This window comes from Scomber scombrus, chromosome 8, assembly GCF_963691925.1.
Source record: "Scomber scombrus chromosome 8, fScoSco1.1, whole genome shotgun sequence".
NCBI lineage: Eukaryota > Metazoa > Chordata > Actinopteri > Scombriformes > Scombridae > Scomber > Scomber scombrus.
The window spans coordinates 4562395-4577166 of record NC_084977.1 but is presented as its reverse complement, the minus strand read 5'-3'; the positions used below and the strand labels follow the sequence as shown (position 1 = coordinate 4577166).

General features: G+C 37.8%; 1 protein-coding gene across 1 annotated transcript in view; it reads right to left on the bottom strand.

Moving 5' to 3' along the window:
- Positions 1-14772, bottom strand: part of LOC133984718 (inactive N-acetylated-alpha-linked acidic dipeptidase-like protein 2) — a 354227-nt gene that overhangs the window by 229993 nt on the left and 109462 nt on the right. Inside the window, exon 6 of the mRNA XM_062424175.1 lies at positions 12689-12821. Within this exon, the coding sequence (XP_062280159.1) occupies positions 12689-12821 (133 nt within the window). The remainder of the gene's footprint in view (positions 1-12688; positions 12822-14772) is intronic.

Below are 14772 nucleotides of genomic sequence, written 5' to 3'. Positions count from 1 at the left end.
TGAGTAATGGGTGTGAACTACAGGGGATGTAATGAGCATGTGTATACGTCCTGTTCATTAAATTGCACTTCTGAATCCATAATCATGATGACATTACTCTGTTTGTAAAATTATTAGGCTATTTAGTATAAAGAAGTAGGCTATTTAACAATTTAGGTAGATATATCAGTCATTTAAATTGACAATTGAAACTATGATATAATGCAAGCTTACAATATAAATGTTAGCGGCAGAAACTACAAAGCGACTTGTCCACAGTTACTTGTCCACAGTTACTTTTCCACAATATAAACTGACTATTTATTAATAGCTTATTCATTTAATTGAAATATTGCTTATCGAATTAATAGTTTAACTCCCTGGCTGATGACATCCTCTGGCATAATTCATGTTCAGTCATTTTTGTTTTTATTTCTGTCACAGTGCGTGCAACAGCTGATACAGCGTTCACAACACGGGTCTTTTTTCCTCATTATTTGTCTTTTTCAGGACCTTTAATTCCACCACTAACACTAAATAATAATGTGTTTCTGTTGATCTATTTCTGAGAGCGGGACCTCAGTCTGAGAGCTCGTAAAGTTCTTATTCTTAGTCTTTAGTGCCATTTTAATGAATGGAGCTTCTCCACAACCTGCCGGTCGTCTGACCTTATTTGGTATTTTTGGGGCGTCATTCATGTTAATTTACTATTCTCGGGAACGCGCGTTCATTTAGAACAGGTGGGATTCATCATGTTTCCTGGTGATACGAGTGTTTGGTGAATTCGACCTGGCACAATCGTAAATTCCACCTCACGAAAAAAGTATGACAGATTTAAGAAGAAAAATATGAACATATTCTTGCATCTGGCCCATTATGTCTCAGTCTTTTACAGATTATTCTGCACAGAATGGTATATGAATGGTTTAGATATGACCACAATATGAATTCATTGTTTTTTCAGAGTATTCTGGTCAAGCTGGAAAAACCTCTGAAGCAGCATTGTACACGACTACTCACAGTTTAACTTGCTCATGAAATCTGACACATCTTAGCCTTCAAGAGTGCATCAACATTAGGTGTTGCTAGTTTCAGAAAGTCATTCAAGTGTTTGCGTGTGTGAGCCAAAACTGGAATGAGGCTTTTGTTTTATTGATGCTCATCACAGAAAAAAGCTTGTTCACAAAGATAAGCCGTCACAAACATGTAGAAAATCTTTGCAGCCAGGTCTGTCAGTTTGGGGTTACCCTGGTAAGAGATACTGATAATGTGTGTCCAAGCACACAAGCAGGCAAGTTTGTCCTTCACATCTGAATCATGCTGCATGTTAATTAGCTCAAGTTGGACATCCGAGGGCAGATCAGAAGCCTTGACTGTGAATGGCAAGTGAAAATAATCAAGAATAGCAGTGTATTTTATTGGAATTGGATTAAATTGGAATTCCTTTTCTGCAATTTTCATACTATATGTTTGAGATCCCTGGTTTAAAACGTAAGCTGAATTAACCACTTGATGCTAATGATTACATAGGCCATTACCTTGGGTTCACAAAAGAAGAGCTGAAATACAGGGTGTCCACAAAGTCTCTTTACAATTTAAAAAAATCATTACAAAAGCAATTGATGAGATATGTTAATCAGATGTGTTCTATGTACTCAGTGGTTATAGTAGTTTTTAATCACATTGCATGTGTGTATGGTGTATGGAACAAAGATACGGGACATCAACGACCTGAAGCTAAACATCACTGATGCCATTGCCTCCATTGATGAGGCTCTGCTACAGCCAACATGGCAGGGAATCGAGTACCGTCTTGATGTGCTTCGTGCATCTAATGGTGCCCGTATAGAGGTGTATTAAATGATTACATTTCCACAGATTTGTCTATTCATTTGCTTTTGTAATAAACTTGTTAAATTGTAAAGACTTTAGGGACAACCTGTATGTTCCTTGCATTAAAAAACAATATGTTGGTTTAAATTTTATGATGTGCATGTGCTTGTTTTAAAACATTCTGCTCTTTAGCAAGCAAGCCAACCAATAGAGACAGATCAGGCCGCGCTGTATCATAAAGTAGCCAGCCTCAACCAGGCTCAACAGAGCTGCTCACAGTGAGGCGATTGTCTTCCTACTGTTTTTAAGTCTGTCTCATACACAATGTATGAAACTTAAAATTCGGCAAGCACCCACTGTTTTAAAAATGTTAGAAGTCGATGGAATAATATCATTATTTTGCCTTTGATTTCCATCTAGTTTTGTAACATAACTTGACTGTGACCACTGCGAACGTGTCATCGTTGGGTATCTCCGGCGTAGACCTAATCCATTCCTATCTGCGAGCAGACATTAATAAATCATAAGGAGGAGCTTTCAGAAGCTTTAACCTCCATGCATAATTTAGCCCACGCTGATGCTAATGCTACAGCTGCAGCTCCCACACTCCACTGTTCAGTAGTGTCCAACTAAACAGCCAATTAACTGTAATGACTCGGCATAGTCCGACTATCAGTAGAATGAACAGAGAAAGAGCTTTCTCCTGAACTCATTCGTGATGAGAACTCAATGGAAGTTTGTTTTCACCTTGAAACACAATGTGAGGTCAGGCATGGTGTGATCATTTCACTTAATACCAAATATTCTCTTACTACTCACTCTTTGAGTAAGCTGAAAACTGCGTGGGCCAACTTCACTTGTGATTCTGGTTAAATTGTCTTCAACTGGGAACAATTGCTTGAAAGGTTTTCCTTGATGTGATGCTTACTGCATCACTTTGAGATTGTTACTGCATGGGATTACAAAGATAAAAGAGGATAGTGAGCATGATAAAGTTGAGTGTGTTATTTTACTAGCAATGCTTAAGGTGGCCTCAAATCATACATTCCCCGCGTAGATGATGCAAACCAAAATCTCCACTCCCCATGATACATTTTATCATCATAACTCAGAAGAAGAAAAGGGCTTTTTTAAGAAATGTCTGCTGGTTTCTAAAGCCCTTTGAATATAGAGGATATGTGCAAAATTAATGATAATTTTGAATCATAGTTTGAAATTCAAGTTAATTAAATATAATGATCCGAAATTCCTTATAACCTACTGTGTTGTTTATTAGGTCTATACATGTTAAGAACACCAATTGCAATAGATCCTCAAAAAGAAAAATAGAAGCTTGTATCGCTTGACCATATATGGAAAATAAATCAGTTATTTCTAATTAATCATATGGCATTCTTTTAGGGTAGCTCACTCTTACAGATATACACAAATAGAACAAGACATCCATAGTGAGGTGATACTTCAGCTTTCTTAAAGGCTTGTTTGACTCAAGGTGTATATTTCTGACTGGAGACATTCCACACTGCTGATTACTGACAAAACATACATTTTTTTGCTTTTATTTTCTAAGACGACTTCATTTAAATCCAGTTCCTGTTTGTAGCACAAACGATTCTCGGTAATCTTTTAAGTTCTGAATGTGCCGTAACGGTCAGAATACATTGAGGACCCAAGTGCAAATGAGAGGCAGGACATTGAAGAAATGCCTCAGGAGATTTATTCTCTTGGAAAACAAAATAACACCACAGCTATCAACACCATCTCACTAAGTCACCGGGCGACTGTCAAACTACAAACAAACAGAACTCAAAAGACTCTTCTGAGAGGACTACTCACATATGAAAGTGAATTTCAAGATTTGTGGATCAAGTGTGTGGATATATATTTATATGCTAAGAAAAGGTTAAAACACTGATTACTGACTATTAATGTATTGGGTTGGAGCCTTCCAGGGGAGAAACAGGACTTTCTGTATAGGTCCCTCACTCCTCCCAGCAGCAGAATCAGCACCATGGAGAGCACCAGTGCTGTAGTCCAGTCCTGACAGTAACATTTATTGGGATATCCAGTATAATGATAGACCTGATCTTGGTTGTATCACCCAGCTATATTGTATATTTCTAAACGATCTGATTAATTAACTCCTAAACACTTTTCCAGACTAATCATCTAAAGGGACAACAATGTATAAAAAAATATATTTTGAGTTGTGTACTTTTGACTGGTGGACTACAGTATGTATTGTGTTCCTCCTTCACCAGAGGAAATCATTGCAGAGGCAATCTAATCACACATTATGATACCCTACAGAGAACCAACCATTGCTTTTTTCCCCTATTCACATTACCATAGTTATGATTGTCCATTCAAAGAGGAAACATAGATGTCTCATAGCAACCTTGTATTTAAATCAATATGCTAATGACTGCATGTTCCATTCATTGGGTTCAATTCAATCCAGCAGAGGTTTCTAAATAACCCAAGGGACCCAGAGGAAAAGACCCACCTGTCAACCAGTTCAAAAATGAACAAGAAGAAATGGTTTTTACATTCCCCGTTCAGCACTATGGCTCCATCAGAGGAGTACTGAGTCTCATGTTAAAGGTTAACACAATTATGCAATTGCAGACGCGCACACAATCAGCGGTGTATAATATCTAAGAGACCACATACGGAGAGCAATCACAAGCTAATGACCAGCAGTTCTCATTTTTTAACCACAGCAAGGGGAGGAAGAAAGACAAACTGCACACACAGCAGCTACATTCAAAGGACAGAGGAAATTACAACAACTTGGCAAAAGACCCGATGCTTGTGATGAGAAGAAGGTGCCAGAGACAATTATTTTTCGCTCTTTTTTTTCTAACAAAAGGAGAACACAGTGTCCGTTTCCCTCTTGTGTTCTGCTCTCTCATGACTTTGAAACACGGCATGTATTTCAGGCAGGCTGCCCCATTGTTTCAAAGGACAGAGACATTTCCAAAAGCAGCATCTGTACCTCAAAAGACCTCTCTCACCCTGTCAGCACATCTGAATGAAAGCAATTCAACACATAAGTCAATGATATATTACTATCTGTCAGTCAACACAATCACTGTTAATCCAAACAAATTTGAATAAATTGGCACTGCAACATTCATTTGAAGCCGAGCGCTGCATTGGCACAGAAGGGGAGTAGAGCCCGCTGGCCAGTGTCTCGGCCTCTGATAAGACTTCACAATCGCAGGTGTATTACCCAAAACTGAGTCCTGGATCATTTTCCATTTTCTCACCAGTACCTGTATGGAAGCTCACTTAAAAAACAGCTCCATTGTTTATTTTAAGTGCTGAGAGACTGAGCTCTGTAATGGAATCTGAATGGAAACAGACAATGGCAAAGAATATCTGAAAACGAAAAAATGTAGACCATCATTTGTTGAGGTTACTTAAGTGTTAACTGCTGCAAGACATTATATATTTTAAGATGGTCACTTTTTCAGATTAGTTGACTGTCAAACTTTCACATTTATAGTTTGAAGTCTTGGACAATTGGGCAGGAGGGTCCAGAGACAGATTTCATAGATCAGCAATGTCGACAACCATGACATCTCAGAGCATGGCGGAGATGCTGTCAAAGTAAGCCAGAGATGGCAATTCTGCATCGCTAGTGTTTTTGTCAGAGCTTTGTGAGGTGTCCAAAATGCAGAATCAGTTTGTGACAAAGAAAGTGAGGAGACAGCAACATTTTTCCCTCTTACACTTTTTATATTTATTACCGTGCTTGTCATTTGTTTGTTTAGCCATGTAGCTATTTGTTACATTGCTCTCACATACTATCAAGTTTTGTTTTGTATATTTACATCTGCATTTATGGTTTCAAGACCGACATGTATTGGTGAAGTTCGGTTGTTTATTGACTTTAAGTCTGGAGTTGCTTGCGTTGTTTACTTACCATACACATGCATGTTCCCAAAGGAGATAAAAGACGAAGTCACCTAACCACTTTTTGATTTTGAGCTCTCACTGACATCACCGGTGATGTCAAGGGTAAGACCAAGTATGGTAGGGATTTAGTGAAATGTTTGGTTTAGTATTTGTGATTTGTAATCACTTTTTCTGATATACATTTTAGTCACTCTGGTATGGCTCTGGGAATGGTGATTTCAGACAGTCTTGTCCAACACTTTAGGTCAGACTGAAATAGCTCCACAACTATTTTGGTACATGGTCCCCAGAGAAGGAATGCCACTGACTGTTAATCCCCAATCTTTCCCTCTAGAGTTATCTTCAGGTTGACATTTTTATAGTGAAATGTCTCAGCTATTGAATGGACTGCCATGAAATTTGGTGAAGATATACGCGGTGCCCTGGCAAATAATTCAAATAACTGTAGTTATCCCTTGACTTTACATACTGCAGTATCAGCTGATCATAACGTTTCTTCATCCGATACATGACATAATATCCCTGTCAGTCTGAGCTGTACGCTGGGTTTAACATGTTAACATTGCTGATATCAATGCACTAATTATAAGCATTGTATCCCCATCATCCACCATGATCACCCCCCCTCCACCTAATGTGCTGTTCAAGAATATCATTTTCAGGAGACAGAGTTGGTCTATTGGTGCCATTTTGTGGCAGATTATGTATTATTGATCCCAGTTTAAGCACATGTTCTTTACCTTCGTGATGATTAAATATGTGTGCTTTCTAAATGTTCACAAAATTACACTGCTTCTCTGAATCAAATCGTTCATCAAGTGTGCGTTCCCCAAATCAATCTCATCTGTTCTCCCTAACCAAACCAACCAAGCATTTTAACAACAAACAAAGCAAAAGTCAGACATGATATTTAATGGTTCAGCTTCATACCGAGTGTCAAGACAGTTATAGGGCGAGCAAGGGTATCCAAGCTGTGGCATCTCTTCCAAGAATAAATGAATGCTACAGCAGCATGGTGCATATCAGATTAGATGAATGCTGGAGCAACGAGGAGTAAACCTGACAGCGAACACCTGCCGATGATATCTAAGCAAACACTGCGGGCTCGGCAGGAATCTGCAGACGCCTTCATTTGTTTCTCTTTCCATTCATGCAGCACTGCACGTGACATTCAAAGGCAAAGCACATGTGAATATACTCATACTCATCCAAGATAAATCGGCAGCCTGGCAAACAAACGCACACACTTCTTTCATCTCAATTTTTTTACGCATACCGACACAGTCGACTCTTCTCGAACGCCTTTGCACGCACAGAGACGACCCACGCATCTACACACTACACATGTATACAAATGTACACATAACATACTACGTAACAGCACTGGGGAAGATGTAGGCACGAGATGACAGAGGCTTTGATTTGCTGTGGTTGTCTCAGCAGGCAACGTATGACAATACGGCAGCGATACAACGCTACAGGAACAGTCAAATTAACAAGCCGGGGAAGGAGGAGGAGAGGGTGGAGAGAGGAAGACAACAAAGTCCAAACAATAAATAGAGAGGTGGGGAAAAGTCTGGGGAACATTGTACAGATCCCTGGTAAACAGCGGAAATACATTTACTCTAACAGCACTTCCACCGGCAGCATTTCCACTGGGGAGCACTTCTGACAGCTTCTTGTGTCTTATTTCTCCATTTGAAAAGGGAGGTGCTGTTGACACCACTGAGAGCCCAACGTGAAAGGTAAAAGCGTTCCAACCTAAGCTGAGCAGGTGCAATGCAACAGCTTTTCAACAGTCACACATAACAGCGGGAAATGCCTCAGTTCTCGCAACATAAGTGCACATGAAGTGAGGAAAAATGGCCTAGATTTCAGTAAATTGCTAGGGATTGTTTTGTATCACGTGTGTATTGTGTGTGTGGAGCACAGGCCCACCCTCAAATGACTGAAAGTCTCAGTGTGTTGAAATGACTGTGTTCTCTATCATAACACCAGGAGACGCAGCGATGTTCCCTATCACATTCAGTCCAGCATATCTATGTACAGAGTACATGCTCTCTCATGAAAAAATAGAAGTTTATCTCTGAGCAAGAGGAAGAAATGCAACAGCCACCACAACAAAGTGACAAATGGTGGAGTCAGATAAGAATAACCCTTCACAGTCCGACAATTATCTGACAGGAATAAGTGAGGCAATGGCTGGCTTCTGAACAGACTGGGAGATGTGCTTTCCTCCACTGGTAATGTAACTTCTAACATTGGTTACGATGTTGAAGTGAGATGGAGGAGTTGGTGGAGATCATTGTTTCTCTTATTACCGTTTATGGCCATGATTCTGTATCCTAGGGTTAGGAGGGTGATGGCTACATAGAAAACGGAAGGGTTAGTTTAATTTTGTGGAGGCATAGGTAACACTAAATTATAAACAAACTACCTTTGAGTCTTACATAGCTGGGTTTATTTTGGTCATAATGTTACCACAAATAGTAACGGCATAAATTGCCAAATGCTGATTGCTTTCATTTTCTGCTGTGTATGTGATGTGGATTGTATTCACAAGTCATGTTTTTGCATGGTGGTGCAGGGGTTTGCACTGTCGCCTAACAGCAAGAGGGTTCTGGGTTGGAACCAGTCGCCCAGCTGGGGCCCGAGTGTGTGGAGTTTGTATGTTCTACTCGTGCCTGTGTGGGTTCTCTCCAGGTACTCTGGCTTCCTCCCACAGACCAAAAATGTGCAGCTTAGATTAATTAGAGACTCTAAATTGACTGTAGGTGTGAATGTGATGGACGTGATTTTTTTGAGGTTTTTTACATCTATGACATATAGTGTTTCAGATTTAAAATGGATATGTATAATTTTTCAGGTATGAAAACATTAACATGTTATGTCAAATGTGAAAGAGCATCTACAGTGTCATATAATAAAAAATTGAGATAGCTATACAGCAATATATTCCGTATATGATGGAGAGTTTTCAGGATTTAGGTGGCATCATCAACAAGAGATGTTATTCCTATAAAGCCAGATGACAGATGTGGCAAAGCTGGCCCCTTTTTTCTACATGAATTATATACTGACACATCTGCATCTATTACACACATGCACAAAAACAAATGTAAACTCAAGAACTGTTAAATGCCTGAAAGGATGGTGGTTTAGCTGGAAGAGACAATGTAAAACAAACAAATATGTAGTAAATCTAAATCTGATCCTTTTCCAAAAATAAATAAATAAAAATGGCTATTCAGCATTTAACTGTCTATTTATGTGTTAGTGTTCATGTTCATATTTAAGCTGTGATCATAGATGAATGTGATGTATTTTTTCCTACAGTGGAATAATATCTGGCCTTTAAATGCATGCACCATTAGAAATACCAGTTACAGTAAAACGCTGCTTTTGTAGTTTATCACTGAGTGAAATATAAGTGTATACGTTACAGGAAGCATACAACAGCTGCACCAGCTCTGTACTGACATACAGTGTCTATACACTGTGTACATAAGCTATAGACTGTTTGAAAGCATAATGCTTGAGGTGCTGGACAGGAACAGTTGCACTGACAGAACAGATTGGAAGATAGCAAGTGACAGCATATACAGTGTTTACCATCTGTGACGCTCAAGTTGGCATTAGAGAGCTTGACGCTGCAGACTGGAGCAGCTGTATTAACTTACTTGTACTATATGTTCAAGACGTAAAATGTTAGCAAATCCAATACTCCTGTTTACGTGTATGTAAAGCTTTTTTTCTCAAAAAATTAAAGACTTAGACATGGATATATTCTATGAACGTGAAAAGAAGCTGTAAAGGAAGAGATGTATTCTTAATTGATTGTAAATAACATGAACTATCACTCATTTGGCATTAACAATGTACTATAATCTCTTATTTTTCCACAGTGGTCTAAACAAGGTATTCATGTGTTAGGCAATGTGTTTAATCATCAAGTCATTTGCTCTCTTGGTAGCCTTGTTTAATAAATAACAAACTTTCTTCTTGTGACACCATCAAATAGTTGGGAGAAAAAGTTTTCAGTCTCTCAGCCTTCACTGGAACTGGCCCACAGTCTGGTGCGTCATCTAAAATCCTGCTCATCAGATAATTCACCACAAGTTTGTGCAAACATTTTACTTAATGCTGGAGCTCAGATTGAGATAAAACATAGTTGACAGTGATTTATGCACCAAATGTGTTTGCTTTGTAAGAGGCTACTTACAAATATTCTGCTATAGTTCTACTATAAAACCTTTAGGGGAATATATCAATATAATTGTTGGAACTGTGATTGATAAAGCCCTTCCACGTTATCCTGCTCTTCATCTTATTGGCTATAAATTGTTATCATCAAGAACTTGATTGAACCCATTATGGTCATGAAGAGAACCTGGCTTACTGTTTTTTTTAATGTTTGTCTACTTGAAATATCCACTGCTAAAATCAATGAGGCTACAGCTGATACCATCAACTGCTGCTCTAAAACTATCCAGATAATTCAGGTGATTCACAAAAACTAATCTTTAGCTTTGCCTTGATCTCATTTCCTATTATGTAACCTTTTCTATTTAATACTATAGGCCATGTACTTGTATGTGTATGTGTGTATATTTGTAATTAATATATAGTTGATTGGTTTCTACTGTGGTTTAACTATTGAAAGTTGTTCTGTACCCAGGATATTTTGTTTATTTGTGCATTTACACTGACTTGCTGTTGTTTTTATGTATTTGTAGTTCTTTTTGTTCATATTAAATATCATCTGTATCGTTTACAGTTGTTATTTTTATTATGCTATTTATCTATCTTGTATTTTTTTTTTTTATTGTTCCCTTACTGTAATTCCCAATGTGCTTGGTGATGTACAATTGTGTTTTGTTTTGTTTCAATAAACATTTAATCACAAAAATATTCTGTGAATATAAATCGCTTTTTTTCGCTTCTTTTTTTTTTCTTACACACAATTTTGGTGTTTCACTGGAGTATGATCTAATTATGTTTGCATAATTTACTAACACAAATATTTGCTGAATATTAATAATGTATTACGCTTATGCTATTGTAATTTTGTAAAACCAGATGGACAATGAATCATAATCTGCAAGTATTTTGGTTTAGTTTCTGTCTGCATCTAAATGAACTGTTGTTGACATGAGGTGTGGGGGGGGGGGATTGGACTGGAGTGGGCTGGGCAATACATATAGTACAGTCTATATGTAACTGGTAGAGCCAGAAGTCTTAGCTGTATTTAAACCCTCTAGACCTTACAACAAACACATTTTACCAGTACTACTTGTGCAGTGACATTTTATCTTTCTTTTCTTATGTCTTAGCCTGTCTCTTGTGCTAAGAGGAATTTTCCATTTTATCATGAAAACCTTTAGGATGTTTTAATTAAACACATATTTATATTTATGTTACAGTAGAAACAATGTGACACACTGTCAATGCAATCTCAACTTTAAACTCATCTTTAATGGAAAGGGCATATTGATTAAATGTTAAAGGTTTAATGGAGAATGTACTGGTGACACATTTCTGTTTCTTCTTCTTATGAATGTTTGTTGTTCTAGTGGTAGCAGTATTAAAGTGTTCAGTAATAAATAAACTAGATATTTAACCTAGACACTCTGTGGCAGTTGAATAAAGTGTGCTTGATATGAGTAATGAGGTGTCCTTTCACATTTTCTGTTCTTCTGAGCTGTATTAGCACTGGGGACCTGAAAGCACTGCGACTGGTGAGAGACCAGACAGCCAGCATCTGTCTCTCTCTCTCTTCCACTTTAACACCCCCCCCCTTAACACACACACACACACACACATACACACACACACGCCCTTACACATGCTCACACAGCAGTCCAGACATCTGGTAGGGATCTACTGGGTCTTGCCACTGTGGTACTGGGACTCTTACAAGGACTAAAGATACTTCAGCGGTAATGACACGTCCCTATTGGCCAGACCGGGCAGAAAAACAGGAAGTGGGGACAAGACTGAGGGTCGGCGAGGTCATCCATCTCGGGATGATGATTTAAATACAGTAAAATAGAGTCAAAGAGATACAGAGAGATACACAACGTCCTCTGCCTGAGGCCAAGGTAAGAGATGTGAGTAAGTTAAAGGCACTGACCATATTCTAAAGTGATTAACTTGAACTGAGCTGTGCTTAAATTAGTCATAATAATAAAGTCATATTTTATTACAGGTTTAAAAACACTTTGAGAGCAGTATCATGCTCATGTGGTTCAGACTAGTTCTATGGTAATGTTTAAATCTTGGATAAGGAGAAATGTAGTCTGTACACCTTTAATACAATTGTATTTATTTATTTTTGTCTACCATGTGTAAAAAAGCTATCTCACAACCAGTCTTACAACCACAGAGCCCTGATCTCAACATCATGGAGTCAGTCGGTCAGTCTGAGATTACATGAAGAGACAGAAGCAGTTTAGATACTGAAAATTACATATTGTGGTAAATTCTCAAAGAAACAGTACCTGAAGCACTGTGTGCAGGTGTACTGAGGAGAACTGCTGCTGTTTTAGAAGCAAAGCTGCTCACAACCATATATTGATTTCACTAAAAACTATTCATGGCATTAGTTTCAAAGTATTCTCACTTTACTTTTAGTGCCTAAAACTTTTACACAGCACTGTATTAAAATCTGTATTAAAAAGTATTATGTCTAGAGCCTCACCAGTATATCGGCCAACTGATATTATTGTCGGATATTGGCCTATCAGAGATATATCGGTATCAGCGTTTATGCCAGCTGATATGTGCCAATATATTTTTTACAGATATGCATATAGGCTGCATTTTATGTATATTTGATTTTTTTGTGTGTGTGTGTAGGTGACAATTCTACCTGATGTGCTGACTTGAATAGGACAATTAAGGTGTATTTAACATATGAAAACACATTATAATCTGAGTCACATGCACTCACCATTGGCAGGGTTTCCTCCAGGGTTGAGAGTGACTCTGAAGGCTTGATGCCAGATGTGGCGGCCAGGGGGGGCATCGCAGGGGTCAATGTACAGCAGAGCACCTCCAAAGCCCAGCTCAGACAGCAGGGATAACTGGACACACACATAAACATACAAATGTACAATACACATGAAGCACACACTGAGACATGGCCACAAACATTACACACATACGAAGCTCTAGTGAACAAAACAGAGATTATTTCTGTACACAATCACGACTCGAATACATGTTTACTTGAAAATAAATTAAAATCAATAAAGGAGGCAGCATTCATATTCACATAGAAGCACAGCCACGCATGCACAGACAGCTGACAATTAATTAAAGCCGCATGGATTTTTGTTTGGTTGTTTGTTTGTCTGTCTTTCTCCAATGTTGTTCTTAAGATTGTGGATAGTGGATAGAGTATCAGACAGAGAATAACAATGACAAGTCTGTCTCCTAGAAATCACTTTACTGTCCAACAGCACATTCATCTGCTAAAGTGGAAAGTCTCTCTGTGCTCATAATAAGTCTGACATTCGTGCAGCCAGTCTGAAGCAAATCTTTGTTCATAGATTGTTGGTTTGTCAGTTATAGTGATTTTATTTTGTAATTTTTTAAAGTTTTAAGAATTTAAGTTTAAGAATTAACTTTTTGATGGGACACAAATTATTATTATTTGCTGTTAGTTAGTGTGCAGATGATGTTTGTAACAGAGATGCAGTGATTTGAGATTTTGTGGGAATTCTGTTTGCTTGAGTGCATGTTTTGTTCATGTTATTACATTAATTGTTGTATGTTGTTTGTTTAATTGTATTTACATTATGTATACATTATTGTTAATTTGCACCCTGTTAATTTGTTAATTAGCAAAAGTCTCACTACCAAATAAACCACATCTATTTATGTAAATTAATAATGTGACTTTCTTAGCATTCAATTGATTCCCAATCAGGATACACTGGTAAGAATTGCTTTACATTGTTAATATGGACTAAATTGTTCTGAAATGCAAAATAATAGAATTTTAAACATGTGATAAAAAATGCAATTTATCACAATTAACTATGGAAATTCAGTGATTAATCTTGATTAATCCCTAATTATTTATCCCTAATCTGTTACATTGTAACCATGTTTGTGTGTGTGGAGACCCCCTTAAAAATAAATAATGTCTCTCAAAGGGTTTATCCTCAAACTGAAAACTTCCAAAACATTGAACTGAAACCATCCACTCTCCCTCACCTTAACCTGTGCTTTGTACCAACCACATCCACCTTGACAATCACGGAATGACTTATATGTGGTACAACATGTCACCTCTTAAGTGGAAAACATGTTGCCTATAAATATAATCCAGACACTTTTCCCATCAAAACATTAGACACAAATATATCAGTATATACACAGGGTTTCACTCTCTACAGTATCAAAATAACAAAAATAAACTAAATGCATAAAAAGTATGCTGTGTCAAATTTTCTTCCATAATATATCTCAAAGAAGCTAAGTGAACATGAGCTTTGGTACCTGACATCAACTTCACTGGCAGACATTAACTGGCTACATCAGAAAATACAGGATGGGTCAAAGGTTTGGACACCTTCCCATTCCCTTAAATGGGAAAGTGTGTCCATGTTTTTGACTGGTACTCTATATATTTATAGTATCATAATGTACATTGTTCTAATTCATATTAGAGTTATAACTGTACACTATGTATGTGGAAGCAGTGGGGTGCAGTGGGCAGTAGGTACACACAAATAAATGTAATGTTTCAAATTATTTTTGGGTTGAAAACTGTAGTGTACTGTACTGTTACTGCTTTTCATGTGTCTGTGTATCAACTGATTATTATTGTAAAAGCAGGGTTGTTTCTGCACTGTACTTACCAGATCACCTGTCAATCTTACAATACAAGTCACTTTTGTGAAGTTGCGCTTAGATTTTTACCAGACACCATCACATATTAATCAGACAGAGAAGAAAGGACGGAGACTTCTGAAGTGATGCCCTTTTCAAGCGCAGTTTTCATGTTCAGATTGTTGATTGCTTTCC